The sequence below is a fragment of the Berkeleyomyces rouxiae genome, assembly GCF_048999995.1.
Source record: "Berkeleyomyces rouxiae strain 22BRR77 chromosome Unknown BrBRR77_ptg000001l, whole genome shotgun sequence".
NCBI classification, from domain to species: Eukaryota; Fungi; Ascomycota; class Sordariomycetes; order Microascales; family Ceratocystidaceae; genus Berkeleyomyces; species Berkeleyomyces rouxiae.
The window spans coordinates 640360-662430 of NW_027396491.1; the positions used below are offsets into that span (position 1 = coordinate 640360).

General features: G+C 52.7%; 8 protein-coding genes across 8 annotated transcripts; 5 read left to right on the forward strand and 3 right to left on the reverse strand.

Moving 5' to 3' along the window:
* Positions 1-631: 631 nt before the first annotated feature.
* Positions 632-4015, forward strand: BROUX77_000193 (uncharacterized protein; the record flags this gene model as incomplete). Its single annotated transcript, XM_073746412.1, has 2 exons — positions 632-3618; positions 3694-4015. 2 exons carry the CDS (start codon positions 632-634, stop codon positions 4013-4015), a joined length of 3309 nt encoding a protein of 1102 aa, XP_073608430.1.
* Positions 4016-4917: 902 nt separating this feature from the next.
* Positions 4918-5328, forward strand: BROUX77_000194 (uncharacterized protein; the record flags this gene model as incomplete). Its single annotated transcript, XM_073746423.1, has 1 exon — positions 4918-5328. One exon carries the CDS (start codon positions 4918-4920, stop codon positions 5326-5328), a length of 411 nt encoding a protein of 136 aa, XP_073608431.1.
* Positions 5329-5675: 347 nt separating this feature from the next.
* Positions 5676-6671, forward strand: BROUX77_000195 (uncharacterized protein; the record flags this gene model as incomplete). The annotated part of the gene is made up of 3 exons (XM_073746434.1): positions 5676-5771; positions 5862-6316; positions 6419-6671. The coding sequence occupies 3 exons, from the start codon at positions 5676-5678 to the stop codon at positions 6669-6671; spliced, it is 804 nt and encodes a 267-aa protein (XP_073608432.1).
* An 894-nt stretch (positions 6672-7565) lies between these two features.
* On the reverse strand, positions 7566-10309 carry BROUX77_000196 (uncharacterized protein; the record flags this gene model as incomplete). Its single annotated transcript, XM_073746445.1, has 3 exons — positions 7566-8005; positions 8079-8225; positions 8317-10309. 3 exons carry the CDS (start codon positions 10307-10309, stop codon positions 7566-7568), a joined length of 2580 nt encoding a protein of 859 aa, XP_073608433.1.
* A 2171-nt stretch (positions 10310-12480) lies between these two features.
* On the forward strand, positions 12481-13069 carry BROUX77_000197 (uncharacterized protein; the record flags this gene model as incomplete). Its single annotated transcript, XM_073746456.1, has 2 exons — positions 12481-12702; positions 12908-13069. The coding sequence occupies 2 exons, from the start codon at positions 12481-12483 to the stop codon at positions 13067-13069; spliced, it is 384 nt and encodes a 127-aa protein (XP_073608434.1).
* Positions 13070-14307: 1238 nt separating this feature from the next.
* On the reverse strand, positions 14308-15191 carry BROUX77_000198 (uncharacterized protein; the record flags this gene model as incomplete). The annotated part of the gene is made up of 4 exons (XM_073746467.1): positions 14308-14400; positions 14478-14543; positions 14726-14970; positions 15044-15191. The coding sequence occupies 4 exons, from the start codon at positions 15189-15191 to the stop codon at positions 14308-14310; spliced, it is 552 nt and encodes a 183-aa protein (XP_073608435.1).
* A 1926-nt stretch (positions 15192-17117) lies between these two features.
* BROUX77_000199 (uncharacterized protein) lies at positions 17118-17912 on the forward strand (the record flags this gene model as incomplete). Its single annotated transcript, XM_073746478.1, has 3 exons — positions 17118-17315; positions 17393-17600; positions 17707-17912. 3 exons carry the CDS (start codon positions 17118-17120, stop codon positions 17910-17912), a joined length of 612 nt encoding a protein of 203 aa, XP_073608436.1.
* Positions 17913-18295: 383 nt separating this feature from the next.
* On the reverse strand, positions 18296-20761 carry BROUX77_000200 (uncharacterized protein; the record flags this gene model as incomplete). The annotated part of the gene is made up of 1 exon (XM_073746491.1): positions 18296-20761. One exon carries the CDS (start codon positions 20759-20761, stop codon positions 18296-18298), a length of 2466 nt encoding a protein of 821 aa, XP_073608437.1.
* Between the last annotated feature and the right edge of the window lie 1310 nt (positions 20762-22071).

The window sequence follows — 22071 nt, forward strand, 5'->3', positions numbered from 1 at the left end:
CAGCCCGTTTTTCCACTTCTGCTTTCGGCCGGTCCTGCGGCGCTGATGCTGGCTCGATTCTCACGCTCTAGTTAACTATTCCCTGTCTTACATTGTGGCCTTCCCCTATCTCCGTTGCTTCTCTGCGTCTCCGCTCCTCTCTCTCCAACCCTCTCCTCCCCTATTGCTACTATACCTGCGATGTTCTTATCTGGCCGCGCTGAGTTGTCCTGCCGTCGCCTTTAACCGTCACATAGACGCCCAAAAAAGTACCCAGGACCCCCTCGCTTGAGTTGTGTTTTCTCGGTGCTGGCGTCGTCATCAGATTCCTGCTTAGAGTCACCTGCCCATGCGTCCTCGGCCCTCTTGAATGGCCGGCCCTCATATCCATCTGTCTATCTATACCCTGTCTTTGCCTCGTTCTTGCATTTTTGCAAAGTGAGGGCATGCCGTCCATCGCGCCTCGTCTGTCCGTGTCACCAACCTGCTGCTGCTCAGGCTCTATGAATAAAAAAAACTCCGAGTCTTCGCTTAATTACCTCGCACCACGGATACCGGGGTCTCGACGTGTTCCCCCTACAGACGAGCCCAGCACAACCTGAAGCTGCGCGACTGCCGAAATCCGCCCAACGTCCGACTCCAACATCTCCCGATGCCGCCCTCGCGCCCTAGTCCCCGGCCGCTTCATGCAAAGCGCCTGTTGCAGCCGCCAGGCCTCCCCCCCAGGCGCAGACGACCATTTAGCTTGCGCCCCTTTGCAGCCACCATTGCAACCATATTCCTCCTCGCATCGTGGTCCTATGTCTCACACGCCGTTGTGCCGGGCCTCAGGACCTCCCGCGCTGCCGACTTCCTTGCCGATGATCCTGCCGACTCTCATCTATCGACTCTTGAGCGCTCCACCGTCAAGCAGCTTGACTGCCGTGATGTTACCTATGCGACCGACAAGTGCAGCTTTGTGCGAGAGCACTGCAGCGACGAAAATGCCGGCCTGATCCCCTACCTGTCCATATACTACTGCGTCACACCGCTTGGCCAGCCAGTGAATTTCGTCGTCTTGGTCATGTGGCTTGGTCTCTTGTTCACCACCATTGGCATCGCTGCCAGCGACTTTTTCAGCGTCAACCTTGCCACCATCTCGGCAATGCTGGGACTCAGCCAGAGTCTTGCTGGAGTGACGTTTCTTGCCTTTGGAAACGGCTCGCCCGATGTGTTCAGTACCTTTGCTGCCATGGGCTCAGGTAGTGCTTCGATGGCTGTTGGCGAGCTTATTGGTGCTGCCTCCTTTATCACAGCTGTAGTGGCGGGTTCCATGGCCCTTGTTCAGGAGTTCCGGGTGGCCAAAAAGACTTTTGTACGCGACATCTGCTTCTTCATTGTGGCCGTCGTCTTCACTACCTACTTCTTGTTCGATGGAAAACTGCTGTACTGGGAGTGCTGGGTCATGATCGCATACTATGCTTTGTATGTGTTGACTGTTGTTACCTGGCATTGGCTTGAGAAGCGCTCCAGCGCCGCCTTTCGCGAAAATCTCAGACGTCTTAATCGCCATAATCAAGAGAGTAGCTACACTGAGACGTATAGAGATGGAGATGAAGGGTCTGCCTCACACAGCCTGCACCGTTACGGCTCAAATAATGCATCTGGAAACTTGTTGAGCCCGGAATCACACCACCCTTCGCCTCCGGAAAATGCCGATTCAACCACTCCTCTCCTCGAGAGCGGTCTGAAACAGCACTATGAAGAAGAGCTCCAGGAAGATGACGATCTGGAAAGCTTGGTAGCTGCTGAAATTTCATCCAACATGCGCGTTCTCCGTCCGCCTGGTCTCAGGAGGAATACCATCATAACCCCCATCAGACCTAGCTTAGTTGGTGCACTGGAATTCCGATCTGATCTGGCCCGCGTCCAAAGAGAACTCAACCCTGCGGCAGGCCATAATCAGCCCTCTGTGACCATGTCTAGACCTGGAATTCATGCACGCGGCTGGTCTGTCACAGACATGGAAGGCATCTTTAACAGCCATCGCAACAGCCGCTCGCGCTCGCCAAGCCCTCGTTGTAGTACGGGCACTCTCAGCCCCATGGCACTTGGTGATCTTGACCGACCATCTCTGGTTCGCGAACGGGCCTTGTCTTCAGGGGACCAGCCCAATGGTAATGACCTGCCGGTGCTAGTCCCTCCCCCTGCCATGGCCTCCACCGATGATCTAAGCCGCCTTTTACGCGGAGCATCAGTTCGCCACCATTCCCCCCTTGACCAGCGCCCCGTCCACCAACATTCCCGGACTGCAAGCTCAACTTCTTCCTCGTTCCACTCTTTCAAAATCGATGGTAACCTGGCGCCTCCCCCCGCCTTCCAGCACCATCATCACTCCAAGAGTGGCCATTCTGCTGGGTCTAGCAGTGCAAGACGCAGCCCACTGAGCCCTACAACCCTGCCCAAGTTGCACATTCCTAGTCCTCTAGCACAAGCGACTGTTCTTTCAGAAGCAGATTCTCCACTGTCGCCGTTTCCTGGGCTCGATTTGGCCTCACTACCTGTCTCGCCGACCATCCCCGAAGAAGGGGGCGATGAAAACCTGTCTATATCTGTTCCTGTGCCAACTTTGAGTGTTGAGGGCCCATCCCCAGATGGCTATGAAGAACCCTCTCACTGGTGGCCTTCCTTCCTTCCTTCGCTGAGTAGCCTGGGCTGCACTTTGTTTCCCACACTCCAAAGATGGGAGGACAAGGGCTATTGGGATAGGTTTATCAGTATAGTTACCGTTCCCAGTATCTTATTACTAGTATTGACCCTTCCCGTTGTGGACGGAGAGGTTATCGAGGATGATGATGTTGATTACACAACATATACCTTGCCTCCAGGCACACCTGCCCCTGCATCTGCAGCAGTCATGACATCAACAGGGTCTATAGCTGCACAGCACATACACACGCCAGGAAACCTAGCAACCCCCATCAGCTTCACGGCACCGTCTTCCCCGTCTATAATCAACCCGCCATCCTGCAGCGAAAACGAATGGCAGCGTTATCGGCGATACAGCCTAACCCGAGCGCGCAAGAACTCCACTGTCTTTGCTCCATCGCGCGTGGCGACGCCCGCCATGATCGCCATCGACTCGCCCACCAACACGCGCTCCGAAGTGCACATTACTGCGCCCGTCGACGCGGCCATGCTCTCGGTCAAAATCTCCGAGACGCAGCAGGAGGCTGTTGAAGCGCTGAGCTGGTTGCGCTGGCTGGTCGGTCTCCAGGTCTTCACGGGTCCGGCCTTTTTCGTGTGTGTGGTGTGGGCAAACCTGCTCGAAGATCTGGACGACCCAGTCGAGAGCTTGAAACAATTCTTGCTCGCGAGTTTATCCTTGTCGGTCGTGCTGTTTGGCGTGTTCTTGCTGACTACCACACACGAGGTCCGCCCAAAGTATCATTCGCTGTTGTGCTTCATGGGCTTCATGGTCAGCATTGCGTGGATTGCCACCATTGCCGGAGAGGTTGTGGGAGTACTAAAGGCTGTGGGTGTCATTATGGACATCTCAGATGCCCTGCTGGGACTGACTATCTTTGCGGCGGGTAACAGTCTAGGCGATTTGGTAGCAGATATTACCATTGCACGTCTAGGATACCCCGTCATGGCCTTGTAAGTTTTCTTTTTTTTTTCCTTTCTCTCTAGTGCATCCTTTTTTGAACATACAACTAACATTTTCTACTCCAGAGCTGCCTGCTTTGGCGGTCCTATGCTCAACATCCTCCTCGGCATTGGCCTCGGCGGCGTCATGATGATGTACCGCCGCGCCCACCACAAGTACCAGCACGACCCATCCAAGCCTCTGCACTACAAGCCATTCAAGGTGGAGGTCGGAGGCGCGCTCATGATTTCAGCTATTAGCCTGTTGATTACCCTCGTCGTCTTGCTCATCGCAGTGCCGGCAAACAAGTGGGTGCTCAACCGCAAGATTGGCTGGGGCCTGATTTTGCTGTGGATGGTGACGACAAGTCTTAATGTCGTGCTAGAGCTTGGCGGATACCTACGATAGCTGCAGATTTCTTTTTTTCTTTGCCATGTTTTCTACATTCGTTTTGTTCTTTTTTTTGTTCCTTGCGTTCTTTTTCTTCGGCACTTTCTTTTCATTCTTTCTAGTTTCTTGTTTATCCTTTGGGTACGAGCGTCGGCAGCATTAGGATTTTCTTTTATTCTTGGGATGGCGTTACATCACGTTGGAGCTTTGAAGTCTATGTTTTCTTGTTTGTCTAGTTATAACTAAGTCTATAATCATAATAGCTTTCCTGGATCCGGATATCTCGCAGTCAAGATCCGACCAACGCTGGAGCAAAATTCAAGGTTATTCCCTCACCTAGTTACAGATAACTGCCGGGTCCTCGGACAGTCGTGCTTGAGCAAAGCGACTTTCTTTGCCGGCCCAACTCCGAGTCTAGACTCTAATCGCCCTCGTAGTCCAAACCACAGCGCCACTATCGCATCTATCCTTGCCATCTCAGCTGACGACACATCAGCTTGACCAGGGTTGCAATGTTAGCTTGAGGGTTAACTTGCCAGCGGCCATAAGTATGGCAACATACAAAATGCCACTTATACCAACCACGGCGGCTCCTTCTCCTCGACCGAAGGCGACAGACGGATGAGGGTGAGAAGACCTGGACATTGGAGTGCCTGATCCATAGAGATGGCGAGAATGCCACAGGGAGAAATGATGACGCCGGCGATGGGCGGATCTGCCGGAAACGGAGCGGCTGAGAGGGGGTTGATGAGTATATAAAGAGGGCAGATGCCGCGTGGTCGGAACAGGTTGTGCGAGCCTAGAGAGTATCTTTGCCGATACACCAAGTCATTTTCTTGCTATCACACATTTCGATTGCCCTCTTTTTACATACATATACATATCCATATATCTACATATACACACACACACCCGCCAACATGAACTTCGGATCTCTTGCTTCCAAGGCCGGCGAATTTGCCGAGAAGCAAATGGGCGGCAACAAGGCCAGCACAAACGAGCAAGCCGCATCCAACAGCACCAGCCAATCAGCTGGCGACGCCTCCGCGACCGCTGGCTCCGCAGACAACACCTCCAGCACCGGCGCCGGTGGCGCCGGTGGCTCCAAGTGGGAAAACGTCGGCTCGCAGGCGTCCAAGGCGTACACAGACTTCCAGAGCAACCGCGCGGCGGGCAAGCCGGTCGACTACTCGGGCCTCGGCGCCGTGGGCAAGGACGCGTACGCGGCCTACGGCGCCGAGGGCGGCCAGAAGGACGATCTGACGAATCTGGGAAAGGGCCTGGCGTCGGGCTTTGGCAGCAAGGGCGGCCAGGCGCAGGAGAAGCAGTGAGGGAATGAGAATATGCTGGGTAGTATAATAAAATTGAGAAATACACGAGATTTGCTCCCCATGACTTGACCAAGTGATAGTGAACGTCGTAATTACTGGCCCCACTTGTAGCTAAGGTGTCCTCAGCAAGGTGGGGTTCTTCTTTTGTCTCTGCTTAACAGGGTGTTAGTGTTGGTGGTTAGGCGCTCCTTTGTGAAATGGCAGGAACCGCCGCAGCACCTCCTTATTTTCACAAGTAACTACCAACTATTAGCACTGCTTCTCTCCTTCCTCTTGTGCTCACGACTCTTTTTTTTTTTCTTTCTCGTATATTCATACTTCCTATCCATACACACTCATCGCCCACAATGTCTGCCCCCGCCTACCCCCCCATCGGCCAGCGCCGCATCAACGACACCATCTGCCTGTTCGATGTCGACGACACCCTGACTCCCGCCCGCAAGGTTCGTTTGTCCGCCCCTCCCCCGCCCGCCTCGATCCCCGCGCACCCAGCACCACCAGTCTAACCCATTCCCCCCTTCCCCGACTCACAGAAGATCTCGCCCGAGATGGTCGCGGTGCTCTCCAAGCTGCGCGAGACCATGGCCATTGGCTTCGTCGGCGGCTCCGACTTCAGCAAGGCGTCGGAGCAAATGGGCGACACCGGCCGCCCGGTGCTCTCCATGTTCGACTTTTGCTTCCCCGAAAACGGCCTCACCGCCTTCTACCAGGGCACCGCGCTGCCCTCGGCCAACTTCATCGGCTGGTTCGGCGAGGACGAGTACAAGAAGTTTGCCCGCTTCGTCCTGCACTACGTCGCCGATCTCGACCTGCCCATCAAGCGCGGCACCTTTCTCGAGTTCCGCCGCGGCATGGTCAACATCTCGCCCATTGGCCGCAACGCGTCGGCCGAGGAGCGCAACGAGTACGAAAAGTACGATCTCGAGCACAAGGTGCGCGAGAAGTTTATCGAGGCTCTGAAGAAGGAGTTTTCGCACATGGACCTGACGTGAGTCTTCCTTCCCCCCCTCCTCTTCTGCATTTCTGCCCCCGCTCCGCATCTCCCTATCCACGCCCCACGGCCCCTAACACCCTTCTCTTCTCTCTCCAGCTACTCCATCGGCGGCCAAATCTCCTTCGACGTCTTCCCCACCGGCTGGGACAAGACCTACTGCCTGCGCCACCTCGAGGAGTTCGCCACCAAGCCCGACGGCCACGCCTTCAAGAACATCCACTTCTTTGGCGACAAGACCTTTGAGGGCGGCAACGACTTCCAGATCTACAACGACCCGCGCACCATTGGCCACACCGTCGTCAGCCCCGCCGACACCGCCAAGCAGCTGAGCGAGCTGTTTGGCATCTAAGCCAAGAATTATAAAAAAATAAAAATAAAATAAATTGAGGGGCTGCACTCACTTGTGAAAACCACCAAATGAACGGAATCACTATACACTCCAAGAAAAACGAGGGAGAACTCACTCTCCTCTACTCTTTTCTCCTTTTTTTTTTCTTCTTGTTAAACTGAGGACCATCTAGATACCATAAATTCCAAGCATTGAATACGTTATCCTCACAATCTTCGTTGGCCAAAAGCATCAGGACAATCAAGAGTGAATTGGGCTGTCGTGAGTAGGATTCGTATTTGATAAGATAGAGGGAGCTATGAACTACAAGGGTTACACAATCTCCACTAGGGTCAACTAACATCACAGCAACTTCACAAGAAACCGGACCAGTTCAAGCTCACTGTTACTAGTTACCATTTGATCTAGTTCCTCATGTCTAAAAAAAAGAAATACTTTTAATTACTTTCGCAACGGGTATTATCTATATGCGCCTATTCTTCTCCTTGTTTTTTTTTAGTTCCGAATATTTTTTCGGTTGTATTAGATATACAAGATTCGTACTGAATATTTTGTCTGCTCAGTTAGTAGAGAGCATGTCATCAAGGGCGTGGCGTAACGTAACGGGGGGAAGGGGGGAATCCCATAATTGAGACGTGAAGTGGAAAGAAAAAAACTCAAAGAAACTTGAAGGGGGGATATAGAACAGGGAGGAAGAAAGAAAAGAAGAAGTTTGGTCAGGTCGTGAAAAGGGGAATAGACAGGGCGATTGGTTATATGTTTGAAGAGAAGAAAAGACCAAAAAAGACCTAGGTGACGAAGGAAAGTGGTTTAGGTGATGAGGTGGGTGGATAGTGGTGAGAGTTGGAAGAAGATCAAGTTGTAAAGGGGCGGAAAACAGACACGAACACAGACTCATGCTCCATTTTCATCCTCACCCGCCTGTCTCTTCTCCCAGCCACTGCTCTGGAGCTGAACAGATGCCCTCTGTTTCGTCACACGACATCTTGGTGTCTTCTGCGGCCCACATGTAACAGTACTCATAGGCCCACCTTTTCCAGAAGAACCTCCAACGGCTCCCGCGCCACTGGTACTTCCACCTGCACTTCCAGCAGAAGCGCCTGTAGCTGCGCCATTGCCACCTACACCATTACCATCATGTAGACGCTCAGTGTGACGGCGAAGCTGGTCAAGACGATGGAAATCACGGCCACATTCGCTACAGATGTGGCTGCCGGTGAGGTTGTGAGTGCGACGGTGCTTGGCAAGATTGGATGATTCATTGAAGCGCATATTACAACCGGGAAAGGGACATGCAAGGGGCTTTTCCCCCGTATGAATGCGCTCGTGCATGGCTATTTATCAAAGACAGTCAGCATTTGTGTTACGATAGGTAGGTTATAAATAGATGAACGTGGATAGTCTTACTCAATGAACTCTGTTGCTTGAAGGTCTTTTCGCAGCCGGGAAACTTGCAGGCAAAGGGCCGGTCGTTGGTGTGCGTGCGAACATGCTGCTCAAGAGCCTGTTTGGCAGAGAAGTATTCCTTGCAGATAGTACATTGGTAAGGTTTGTCTGGGATGATGGTTAACGAATGCTTACCAAATAGGATGGGCAGAGGGTTCACGGGCAAGAGGGGTAGTAAATATGTGTGTATGGAACTTACAGCCAGAATGGGTTTGGAGATGTCGCTCTAGCTTGCTTCTTTGGCCAAACCCTTTGTTTTCTACTCTGCGTGGGCACGACTGCCAACAGCAAATAAACTCGCTACCCTTTCTGGTGCATGCCTTGGCATGATCGTGCAGCAAATGCATATTGAGCTGTTCCTCTGTCTCAAACATCAGACCGCATAAATGATCGCCATCTAGCCACTCACAGCGATTGCTGTGCTTCATATCTAGAGCTGGTGGGTGGAGAGACATAATGTTACCGTCGTCAATTATATTAGTAGCAGGAGTACCTGGTCCTGACGTCGGCGGTGAAGTTAAACTAGAGGCCGACATTCCAGTCACTTTTGATGCTAGTCTAGCATCTTCCTCGGACGTAGGTGGCCATTGTGAATGAGGTGCCGAGTCCATTTCAAAGATGCCCATCGAGCAGGGAATCTGCGTGAGGAAAGAAGACTGCATCTCTTCGGTAGACAATCGATGGACTTGGCGCAAATGCACATGAGCCTGGGCGGGATCAGCCAAAGCCATGCCGCATTCTTGCAAAGGCAGTGTATATGGCGACTGGTCTTGCAGTAGCATACTGATATCGGAGTAATCGTGTCGAGGTAAATGGCAGGTGTTGGGCCAGAAGAGAGCGTTATCCGCTATACATGGGCGCTTGTGCTGATGTGATTCATGAGTTCCATCATGAAAGTTGATGATGTCGCTGTAAAGTTGCTGCATGGCCATATGGGGGTGAAAGGCGCTGTCTAGGACGGAGGCGAGGTGTTGGTGGTTGTGATGGGCGGAGTTGTTGAGATCAGAGATGGCACCATTAATGTTGTGACCACTACTAGGGCCAGCAGCATGATTATGGTTAGACAGATGAGGCATGAAGTTCGACCAGTTCTGATTCATATCAACGAGTGGCATTTTGAGATCTCCTTGGCCGCTGTCTTCGCCGTTGGGTTCCCCATGAAATGACGTCAGGGCTTTCGCAGCGCTGGCGACATCGCGCGGTTGGCAGTCGATTTGGGAGCAGGCCTCGCCAATATCGCAAAGAGCCTCATCGCACTCAACGACAACATCGCCGCAGTTGGCATCAGTACAGACATCAGAGATGCCGTCGCAGTCCGGGTCGTGACATTGCGAGGGGCAATCGTTGCAGTGTGAGCCGCAGGCAACAGAGTATGCGTCGTCATCGCCATCAGTTCCAAAGGCAGGTCTTGAGGAATGCTGCGAAAAGTCTAGCATGTTCATCATAGGCGTCGACGTCGGTGTCGTAGGCTGGAAAGACGAAGGGTCTGTTCTGGCTTGAGAAGCGTGCGCCGAAAACAAAGAATTTCCGCCGCGCAAGAGAGTGTAGGGCAAATTTCTGGATCTAGTGGGCAAATTCACGTTCCCCAGTGTTTTGTTGCGCAGGTGGATTTGGTAGGGGGAGGCGGTCGAGGGATTGGCGAAGGTGGTGCTAAAGCTGTGAGCGCCGTGGGCAATATTGCTATTTCTATTGGCGCCGTGACTGTGATTGTGATTATGGTGATTGTGGTTGTGATTATTGGAATTTGAAGTAGTGGCAGCGGCAGCGGTGGAAGAGACTCCGTTACTGGTGTTGGTGCTGGCACTATTCAAATAGGACTCCATTTCTAATTGGTCCAATTGACTAGCAGCGCTGGAAATGTCAAATTGCACCTGCTGTGGGTGTACTGGTACCTGTGGATAAGAGGGAGATTGCTGGGATGTCGAGGCTAAGACAGAAGAAGACGCCTGTGGCACTTGGTCCAACCGCGAAGAAAGATCGCCCGTAGCAGTGGCCACAGGTGAATCGACAGTCGGCGGAGGCGTATTGAATAAATCAAGATCGGAGTCTTCAAAGCCTGTCAGATCGGGAGAAAAGCCCACGGCTAGGGGCCCTGTGCTAAAGTCTTCATCGCTGGAGTTGGCAGCACTGGGAATGTAGAGAGAAACCGGCGGCACACAGTCCGGTCGATTATTAGAAGAAGAGAGCCCCATAGAGGGCTAAAAAAAGAAGAGAAGAGGAAAAGGGAGTGGGGAGAGGGAGGCGGACGGGAGAAAAAGACAGGAGCCAGAATGTGGTGAAGCTTGGACTGGAAAGAGGCGGAAAAAGAAAGGGCAGGAAGAGCAACAAAACGGCAAGAGCAGCCACGAGCAGCAGGAGCTGGAAACTAGCTGAGAAAGAACTAGACAAGATCAGCATGAGATTGGAGGACAACGAGGCGAGTCACTGATGAGAAGGTCGACCAAGGAAAGAGCGGTACGTATGTGGCTTCTGTATCCAAGCCGGGCTTCTTTGAAGACTCGGATGTGTCTGCGAAAAAGGCAAATACAAGTAGTTGGCTAGACACAAGTAGGTACATACATCTAGCATAGGACGATTTGTGCTGTGGCCTATCCTTCTATCCGTTCAGAGTGCAACGAGACGAAAGGAACAGGAGAAGGTGGCAGCAAGAAACGGAGGACGGAAGAGAGAGAGAGAGAAAGCGTGGGACACACGGGGGGTATATACAAAAAAAAGAAAGACGAGGGAAACTGAGGTTTCGCTCTGCTTCGGTCTGATCATAAAGGCAGGCAGCGAGCGCTTCGACAACTTCCTGCTGCCACATGGCTTGCTCTATGTAACTACTGGTTCTGTTATTGCAGCTTCTGCTTTTTTCTTGTTTTTTCTTCTCCTACTCCTTCCTTCCAACCGCCCTAGTATCAATCTCAGGTAGCTGCTCTGCTGCTGGGTCTCTCGTGCAATATCTTGCTCTGTTCGTCACATTTGTTCTTGGTGTTTTCAGACTCTCTGGCACTCGCTTCTTGGGGCTTCCGTAACCTCATATTCAGCCCAGTCTTCGCCCGCTAGCACGTGTTTCTTGGCCAGCTTTGTTTGAATCACTCGATCTCTTCTTGAACAACAAATAACTATCACAAGTTATAGGGCTTGTTTTTGCGTGTCTCATCTTGCACAAAAAGAGAAAACGAGTCAAAATCACAAGAACCTTGATGGCCCATCTTCCCCCACTTAACCAGATGGAATGGGACTTTGTCCGATTTAGAACCTTTTTGGGTTGACGTATATGCCAAGGTACATTATACATGTTGCAGACAAGTGGGGTCCTCCAACTAGCTTGCTCTGTGGCTCGGCTCTGCCTTTCTTCCACTCTGGCCCCGCCAATTACAACGGCTGATTTTTTGTCCCGGTGAGCTTGTTGCCGTGGCCGCCTCACCGAGCGAGTAAAGCAAAACCGACAAATCTGCGTTTTCGATTGAGCCTCATCGGTGGTGCATGGCTACTGCGGCTATTCTAATCGCGCACTGATATAACCCTAGTCTGCTATCACAAGTTTAACCCTCCGTATTCACCGCCTTTATGTCGAACCGACTGACTAGTGTGGATTGTTCATTTTGAAGTGTATGTTTGTGTTGATTTCTCAAAACATTGACACACATGCAGAGATGTATGTGAATATCCCCACGCCTTCTACTCAGCTCTGTCTCCCGTAATCGAAGACCTGCTGTATTTCCCGTTCACGATCTACCTCGCTTTGGTTGTTCTTAGTCGTTGTCGCACAGTAACGATCACAGAATGAACTGAGCACTCAAAATATTACTATTGCCAAGCTAGAAACCAATCCTAACAACGCACCTGCAAGACCAGCAAGAAAGAAGGAGCAGAAATAATACGACCAGACATTGATGCACCTTCCACTTTGCTCGCCTGTTCCTGCACCCTTTTTTTTTTGTTTACTGTCTTGTCTCCTTTGGGCTATTGCCGCAACTGTTGTACTGTCGTCATTGCCTCAGATCCGACCCTCTCCACTTTGTGCCGATAATCAACCAACGCTCTCTTCTCTCGTTAACTATTGTTGTTACTACTTCGTCGCTACTTTATCTAATCCTTATCGCTTTGCGCTGCGCAACTTTCTCAGCAACAGATACCCTCTTGCGTTTCTATGTCCCCTCGCTCGTTTTTTTCTCCAGGTTAACGCGCAGCTGCTCTTCCGCGGCTCCATTCTCGGCATCATCATCAACAGACACCGCACCACGTCGGTCCGCAGATTGCCTCTCGTACAACTCAATCCCTCTTTCCTCCGCCCTCCGTTTTACTTGTCCACGCTTCACTTGCCCACAATCCACTTGAACACCTACCAGCAGTTGTAAAAACAAAATCGTAAACAGTCATGGGTTGTTTCTGCGGCAAACCCGACCCCGACTCATATGCCTCGCCCGGCCGCGTTCTCGGCTCTGCCCCGCCCCAGCCGCGCACCGCCGCCGTCCCCAAAACCTACGCCGGGACCACACAGCGCCTGGGAGGTGATTCCAGCGCAGGCCTCGCGTCGCCAAGCGCAGTCGGCCAGTCAGATGCCGCCGAGGCGCGGCGTCGCGCTGCAGAAGCTGCAGAGGTATGTATCCTGAGATGAAGCGCCGTGCTGCCCATGTTTCTTCCGCAGCATCCAGTTTCTCTGGCAGAAGAGCCAGGCTTTGTCGAAGCATTGTCTTACACATACACATGACATGATCTACTCTCTATACACTGGGACTACGCACTCTGTACCACCCGCCAACACATGCCTAGTTCTCGTCAACTAACCAGACCCTTCTATATAGCGCCGCGCAAATAACGCCGCTTCAAAAACACCGGGAAAGCTTGGGGCTCAGCTCGCCGCTCAACGAAAGAAGACTGCCAACGGACACCTGAAAGACGCAAGCGAGCAAGCGCTGCGCGGGCGAGAGCTCGAAGCCAACGCCGCAGCCCTACGACATGACTAACTAGTTGGAGAGGGCGGACCTACACAGTCAAGAGTGGGGAGAGTGATAGGAGAGAAGGGGGGGTGGTCAGTTCATACAGAGAAGATGGCCTATTGCTTTTACTCAGCGTTGTAGTAAATCTTTCAAACTCTATTATACTCATTCTGAGGACCGCCCCCAATCCAGTATCGGCAGCAAACCCACGCAACGTTTCTTTTTCTCTCTGTGTTTGGAATAATGCAAACATACAAGATATGGTAAACGCACGGACAGAGACACATTGTTGTCATGTCCTCCACATAAAGAGAGAGAGAGAGAAAACATCTCATCTCTATTCCAGATCGACGTTGACAACCTTGAAGGTGGACTGTTCGTTCGAGCTTCCCTATCTCTTCCTTGGCAACTATGATGTCGTCATCCGGCCTGGAGCAGCCCTTTGTGGCAGGAGATATATATGGTGTGACGAGAGTATTCCTAACCCTAACCCTACCAAATTAGCGCACATCACATCACCCCTCTCCTCAGACCAAGGCAATAGACTTGCATGGCTTCAGTCCGCCGCAAGATGCACAAGGGTTTGCGGCCACACTCCGCCATATCAACAAAGAAACGCACATGCCATAAGCCGTCTTGGGTGATGCTGGATGGACAAATTAGACACAAGGCACCGCACATCTCATGCACAAGGCAACTGTAGTTAACGTGGATCTCAACAAAGTATCATTTCGTATGTCACTAGAAACTTGGAAAGACCCTAAGAACAAAAAAACAAAGTTCACGCAGAAATAAGACAAGAGCCGCCGGGAAAAGCGACAGATATTGAAACCAACTCATCCATCATCATAATAATCAACGTTGTTTCATAGCAGATGGTAGGTTCGTTCGTGAAAGGTGGGGAAATTGAGGCCGTCAAAGAATATCCATCACCAAGGGGCACAAGATATAGAAAAACGACAGAGACAAAAAAAGAACAAATATAGGCACAAGTGAGGAAGAGAGAGAGAAAATAAGAGAGAAAGCAGAGAAGAAAAAAGACAACAAAATATTGTTTGTTGATGGACTATTCGATTGCCATTGACCGATAACTTCGCAAATTACAACCGAAAACCGAAAGACGCTGACTAGATGTAGGTAGGAGAGGTAGACGTTGACTAAAAAGACGTGAACGCGGGCAAGCAATCAATGCGCCGTGTGAACAGCTTTGGTATCGCAAGCGCATATTAACTATAGCTTTATCTTGTTTGACCATGGAAAAGCCGTTACTGATGACCAGCCTTGCGCAGGGTGTTGGCAAGCCACTCGAGACCCTCGTACAGACCGTCACCAGAAGTGGCGCAGGTCGACTGGATGTACTGTGAAGATGCAAAGAAAAACGGTTAGCAGGCGGGATTTGGGGTATTACCAACAGATACAGGGAGTTTGGGCTTACCCAGGCGCGTTGCCTCAAGCTGTGAAGGCCAAGCTTGTCTGTGATCTCGGCAGCGTTCATGGCGTTCTAGGGATTGACACGTGGTTAGCGCACAGTTCAAACAGGATCAAAGAGGTACATGTGAGTGGGGGTTGTGCACAGCCAGTCGGTTGGATTTCAGGCCAGTGTTTTTGGCCTGAAGGTTCAAGACTACTTGTGTGTGCAAAACCCAGACAAGGTGCATTGTTTGCGCATAAGAAATGACTTACAGGCAGATCCTGCTTGTTGGCAAAGACCAGCAGGATAGCATCACGCAGCTCATCCTCGTTCAGCATGCGCTGCAGCTCCTCACGAGCCTCGGTGATACGGTCACGATCGTTGGAGTCGACAACGAAGATGATACCCTGGGTGTTCTGGAAGTAATGTCTCCACAGGGGACGGATCTTGTCCTGACCACCGACATCCCAGACGGTGAACTGAATGTTCTTGTACTCGACAGTCTCGACATTGAAGCCTATTTACAGCAAAGAGTGTTAGCTTGGGCTCGTGGGCGTTGATGGATTGGGGTTGGGCAGCTTTCGACGTACCAATGGTGGGGATGGTGGTGACAATCTCGCCCAGCTTCAGCTTGTACAGAATGGTGGTTTTACCGGCGGCATCGAGACCAACCATTAGGATTCTCATCTCCTTCTTGCCCCATAGCCGGTCAAACACTTTCGAAAAGGCCATACCCATCTTGGCGGTATTTTTGGGGGGTGTCGATCTTAAAAATAGTCGGTATAGAAAGAGGTTAGGGATTTAAGGATCTGAGGCCTTAAATGTAGCTGCAAAGAAAAATGGAGATTGTAAGTAAAAAAGAAAACTCGAAATGAGAATGCGCGTTGGAGACAGAGGCGAGAGGAGAAGGAAAGGAGGGATGTAGAATGATGTCCGGGTTTCTATAGGCGGACGATGCCGGGTTATGTAAGGCCACAATCAGGCTCAGCCTCCCCTGAGGACAGATAAACCGCATCAAAAGCCAACTAGGCCGAGCTTATGGAATGGCAGGCTATGGGAAAAGAGGTGTAGACCACAAAGCAAGCAGACAAGAGAACACGCTTTCAAGACCATGCCATATATGAAAGGCAAAACAGCCATGACAAAGGTTGTCTTTGACACGCTGAAAATTATAGGGGGTGGGAGGGGTGCTGGTGGGTTGGGTCTTGTCTCACTGGAGATATGTGGGATAGCCAAAACTCAAGGTGCTCAATGACTATTTATGGCATTTTCGAGGCGAGCCATGAGTGGGAATTCGACTGTCTGGTCAAGTCAGGTGAGTGGCTGTTGATAGCAACTTCAATGGGCACCGGATAGACCTTGAAGGCGTCCTCATTGGCAAGACTTTGGGTCTTTCTCCCGACCCAAAGACAATGGGCTGTATATATGCGTGTATACGTCGACCGCCAAACAAAATGCCGTCATAGACAACAGGCGACACTAGGCGCGTTGCTGTCATTGTGTTTGTGATGGATGGACTGGACTCCAAGGAGATGGGCTATTGGATTGTTGCGTAATCTTTGCCCCTCTGAGCCCTCTAGAGCCGGAAATTCTTGGCTAGAATAAGTGAGGTCTAGGCTGCGGAGGCCTAGGAAGAGATCAAAGAGCAGGGAGAGAGGTAAACACCAACTTTTGAGAGCACGATGCAGTCTAGAGATATGTGCGTGTGCCCAGAAAACAGCAAGCCTTGGCAGCCAGCCAGAGAGTCGTGATGCAGTGACGAGACAAGGTGGAGGCGGGTGGTGGCGATGGGAAAACAAGGAGCGTAGACAAGCAGATGGGCGAGGTGATGAAGATGGGCACTTACTATTAGAATGCGCGACGATGGCAACGACGAAGTGGAAAAGAATGAAAGTCCTCCTTATCGAAGTTATGGTGTACGACGTTTGTTTGTCGGTGAGTTAAGGTTAGGAGGTAATAGAGGGGTGGTCTTCCCTTGTTGATGGTTGAGAACAGCTGTCATGGTTGTACACTAACAGCAGGCGGGCCATTAGCCACCCACACATGTTAGTGGTGTATCAGCCTTGCCTGGAACCGCTTGGTGTCAAGAGATAGCCCCCTGCCCCCCAGCCTCCAAGCGCCAATGACAGGTACATGATAACACAGAAAAAATACCTGGACCTGTGGCCGCAGCCCATTGAAAAACTGAAGACCGGGTCCACGCGCGCAGGTACCTCGCAAGTAGCGGGCCAAGCTGAAGCATGGCCGGCTAAATACTGGTAGATCCAAGGCCCCTTTCGTTCTGGCCACGTCGAAGTTAGAGAAGCCCTGGTGCCGGGCGAGGGTTGGCCTAGGGTTGTGTGGAAAAAAGGGCGGCTTCCTAAAGGGGAACCCGTCAGCGAGGCTCGCGGCTGGGTTTTGGGACCCGCTACAGTGCGTACAGGCCCTGTAGGAATTGGCGGGAGCTTCTGTAATACTTGTAAGCGCAGCGGTAATTTGGCGATGGTGCACGTGGAGCTCGGCCTCAACGCCAAACAACAAGTTGACGATAGATAATTCGAGAACACGCACGAATTCGCATTCGCAGCCACTACGATCCCGCGATCTCGACTACTGCAACACAGAGCCCGACGACCACCAGCAGCCTGCTATTATCCGCATTGGCTTTTTCTTCCGTACTCCACCATGTTCTTCTCGACTGTAGCCAAGCTGTTCCTCGCAGCGGCGGCCTTCCACACTGCCAGCGCCCACAACATTGCCCTGCCGGCCCACGATAGAGAATGCTTCCACGAGGAGCTGCATAAGGACGATCGCATGACGGTGACCTTCCAGGTTGGCGACCGCCAGTTTGGGTCGGCCGGCAATCTGGACATTGACTTTTGGGTATGTGGTGTCCGCCCAGGCCGAAGCCAGAGGACCATCCGCCAATGACTAATTGCTGCTTGCTTGCTTCTGTCTAGGTCACGAACCCCATGGGCCAGTACGAGACCTTTGAAAAGTCGGTTTCCAACGGCGACTTTTCCTTCGACGCCAAGTTTGACGGCCGCTATGTGTACTGCTTCGGCAACGAGCACTGGGGCGCCAACACAAAGGAAGTTTCGTTCAACGTGCACGGCATCGTCTACGTTAGCGAGGCTGATATCGAGGCCGATCCTCTCGAGACCGAAGGTACGTTGATGTGTGCAGAAAGCACCAATGCGGGCCCCGGGTGCAGAATGCCCGACCGTTGGGAATCATCACATGCTAACGTCTCGTCCCCCCTCTCTCCCACCAGTCCGCCACCTGTCCGAACTCCTGGCCCAAGTCAAGGACGAGCAGTCATACATTGTTGTCCGCGAACGCACCCATCGCAACACCGCCGAGAGCACAAACGGCCGTGTCAAGTGGTGGAACCTGTTTGTTATCATTGTGGTCATTGGCGAGTCTCTGTTCCAGGTGTGGTGGCTACGCCGGTTCTTCGAGGTCAAGCGTGTGGTATAAAGCATCATGACATGGGCTCGAGCAAAGGCATATCGAGACAAGAAACGGGGCAGATATAAGTTTTTTTTAGAGCTTTTAGCCCAGCTAGTGTAGAAACAGTTGCCTGCCGTGTTGGTCGTTGACTGTGGTTTTGACACGTCAATCACGAAGCGCTACAGGAAGTGGTATTTCTGGACAAATACACAAGATTATAATATCAGAGCGTAGCTATATGATGAATATGATTGAAGTGAAGCACCAACCATGCCAGCATGTGAAGACTGCTGTTACTGTTGCTGAATATATCAAACAAAAACGACTATAAAGAAAGACATGCCTATGCCACGCAACCCACAAATGAAAACCCCAAACTCCATGACATGAATTATTATTCTTACCCTTTTCTAAGACCCGGCGTCAAACTCCTCCACCTTGGCCTCGGCAGGCGGCGCCTCCACGGGAATGTCCACGCTCTTGACGGGATGCAGCAGCATGGGCGGGAGGCACATGCGGCCCTCGCCGCCCTTCATGTTTTCAATGTCCTGGCCAGTCTTGGACTCGTCGGCGGCTGTCTCAAACTGCTGGCCCGAGGTGTGCTTGGACTGCAGACCAAGGAACTGTCTGTACAAGTTGCCGACGAATTCCGAGCGGTAAAAGTACGACATGGTCTCGAGGTTGCCCTCCTTGCGGCCGAAAACACTGGACGCGGCGCCACCCGAAGCGCCGTTCCTACCGCCATTCACGACGGCTGTAAGCGCCGAAAGCGACCACGCGCGGTCGACGTAGATGGGCTGCGGCGCATGGACGGCCTTGTACCCGTGGTGCAGGGCCACAGTGCCAGGCCACATTTCGCAAAAGGCAAAGTGCTTCTTGAGAGCCGTCTCGCGGTGCATGGTGTTCAGCAGACGCTTGGACATGCGACCGGCGACGGTGACAAAGGCGCGGCGGCCAGGAGGGCCGTGGTCGTTGTTATAGCCCGAGAAGTCGTTGGCGTCCCAGTAGGTGCCCTCGGGGTCGAAGATGGGGCTGAGGGTGATGAGGTCAGCTTCTTCGCCAACACCCCAGGTGTCGTCCTGATCAGCAGGGGGGACGGGGTCGCTCTCAATCTCAAAGTAGTCGGCCTTGTCCTTGGGGCGCTGCGGACCCCAGACCAAAGGCTCACCGTCGGTGGTGGTACCCTGGGTTGTTTCTCTCTCCGCTTGTTGGGAGAAGTTCTGCCACGATCCATGCACAGCTGGCACGTAGTATCTAGAGTTGCGCTCCCACAGTCCCTTGCGAGGCTGCTTGCGACTCCAGTCTTCGATGCGACGGAAGAAATCGAGGTAGTGGCCAATATAGTACAGGTCCATCTCCCACTGCCAAAAGTGGTCGTACTCGGGGTGGCGGTTGGCAAAGTACTGTAGAGGCATGAGGAGACCGCGATAGACGCCATGGATAGGCAGATGCTTACCCTTGGGGAAGCCATCATACAGGCCCTGGTACAGGGCGAGCATCTGTGTTTCAGTCCACAGGGTAGCAATACCCTGGAACTCTTTTGGAACAGCCTCAGCAATGCGCTGCTTGTAAATAGCGTCGTCGGCCCAGATGGGCGTGGCCGCCTCATCCTTGACCTGAACAAGAAGATGGACGTCGTACTGGCCACCCGAGGCCAGAGACAGTTCAGCAATGATGGCGCGCAAGTTCATAATGTCATTGGGCTTCCAGTTGTACTGGTCCCAGCAGCGAATGACGACAGCCGTGCGCGAGAGCTTTCCGGTGTTGGGCGGCAGCTTCTTTTCGTTGCCCGCATCAATGAAAAAGTCATTGGGGCTGAGCTTGGGCTTTTCAGGAACGGCGAAGCGTGCCGCGTTGGACTTGTAGCAGCGGCGCTGGGCATCGGCCCAGTCGGTGTTTTCCCAGTTGACTTTGGAGACTTGTTTCCACACAGACTCCATGCCGTCGGTATGACCGTACTCACCGGCACCAAGACCTCCCTCGCTGATGGAATAGCCGAAGCCATAGGGGCCATAACGGCCGTATCTATCTAGGCAGATGCCCTCGGGCAGGGACAGCTCCTCGTATGAGCCCGTGGCGTGGTCTGGGAAGCCCTGAGGGCGACCATCGTACACATGCAAGGGGGGAATCTTTACATTGCCAGCAGGGTCAACATAGCACTCCTTCTGGTCACTGGCATACAGCACTTCTGAGTCAAAAGCATGACTGGCGGGAAGGTCGCGGGTCTGCTGCGTTGCGGGCGCTTCAGTCGCCTCAGGCTCGGGTTCAGTTGCTTCGTAGACGGGGAACTCAGGCTCGACCTGACCAAACGGACGCAGGGTCTTTAAGCCTCCGTAGTATCTGGTCAGCAGGGGGAAGATGGTCCAGAGCTGGGAGTCGTCGCTGAGCAGCTGGTCCTGGACTTCTTGCGACTGTGGTGCCAGCGTCGGTGGCTTTGGTGGCAGCTTTTGCAGCTGTACTTTGTGAGTCCCATTGGCCAGGCTGTTGTTCTCTGAGATGCTGGCGTGGACTAGCACGCCCATAAAGGTGATCACGGCGCAGGCGAGCAGGAGGCAGAGATAGCGGACAATGCGGCCGGGGATGTAGTAGCGCGAAGTCCCTGCGGCCACGGAGGTGGGCAGCAGGCTCACCGTGTTCCAGTTGCGCTTCGGGTACGGGTATGCGGCAGATGACGGGTTTGAATCCGGGTACAGGCTGTCCTTGTCATCGTACTCGTCGTCGCAGCTGCTGTTGGTCCGGGGGCTGCTGGGTTCCTCGGTGGTGGGATTGTGCGGAGTGAAGAGCGGAAGAGAAGCATCGTGGTTTGGCTTGTCCAACGGCGGGGCGTTGTTTGGTGTTTGGAGGCGGAAGGGGGGGAGGCGTTTGAACTTGTCCATGATGGCGAATGTATGTGTGTGTGTGGAAGAGCAAAACAATACGAGCAAGACAACAAGACTTGAGGGCCAGCTACAGTCCTTGTATAAGAGAATGCGGTGGGTTTCCAGACTCCTGACGATCGGATGACATAAGCGGTCGCTATACGTGTAAGTGGCACATCGAAGGGCAAAGAAAACAGAGCAAGAGGCCAGCCAGCAGCGTGAGAACAGGCGCGGACTGGAATGGGCGTGTCAATGAAGAAAAGGAAACCAAAGGCTTTATGAAGAGAAGACACAGATACAGAGACACAAGGGAAGACTGGGAACGCGATAAAAGCAAAACGAAGGATTGCTTCTAGTGCGGGAACGCCGAGCCGCGTAACAAAACAAGGAGAATAAGATACAAGATACAAGCTACAACCCGCAGCGAGCGACGGCAAAAACAAAACAGGAGACAACATGAAGAAAAGGTGGAAAAGAGAGACAACGTCACTACAATTAATTCAAAGCGTGGCCTGGCGCTGGTCTGAGCGCTGGTCCTAAACCACGCACGCTTTCTGCTGGTGGGCAAGCATCCTGGCCTGGGTAGACTTCGCAAAGGCGTCCGAGTCGTCCAGGAGTCCGATACAGTTGGTCTCCACCAACTACAGCGTAGCGCTGGTGGGGATTAGCATCCAGTATCTGGCGGGCATCTTCCCAAAAGCACCCATAGCAAAGGGTGGAAGCCCGCCCCAGTTTCTACCAATGGAGGCGCTCGGCGCGGCGGCGGCGATCGACGCCTGTGTGTACATACATACATGCATGGATAGCCCCCTGTCTCTGTCTGTATGCACAGGCGATGCTCGCTATGCTGGTGTCTGGTTGGGCGGTTCACTGCATTCCAAGCCCAAGCATGGGCGAGATTTACGCCTGATCCTCAATCCGCAATCCACCGTACTGAGGCGTATAATGCAGTCCAGGCACTGGCTTTGCGAGCCCGGCTGCCCCTGCGCCAGTGCATACAACTGCAACTTTGAGCCTCTGTGGCTAGCCACCTCACCACTGGCGACGCGAACAGGAGCCCGGCGTTGTGAGACTGCTGGCCTTTTGGTGATATTCCTGTTCTCATGAAACCATCGCTGAGCAGGGCGCAGCCGTTGCCACCGCTGCTCAGCGTGACCAAACTCCCAGGCCAACATCTGCCCGCGGGTTTGTTTACGTATGCCTCAGTCCTCAGATGCAGGGCTGAAACACAACCTACGCGTTTGAGCTTTTATATCTTGGCGTCATCCCTCCATCTCATCCTCGCCGGCCGGCAACCCGTGCGGCAAAAGCCCCTGGGAAGTGCCGGC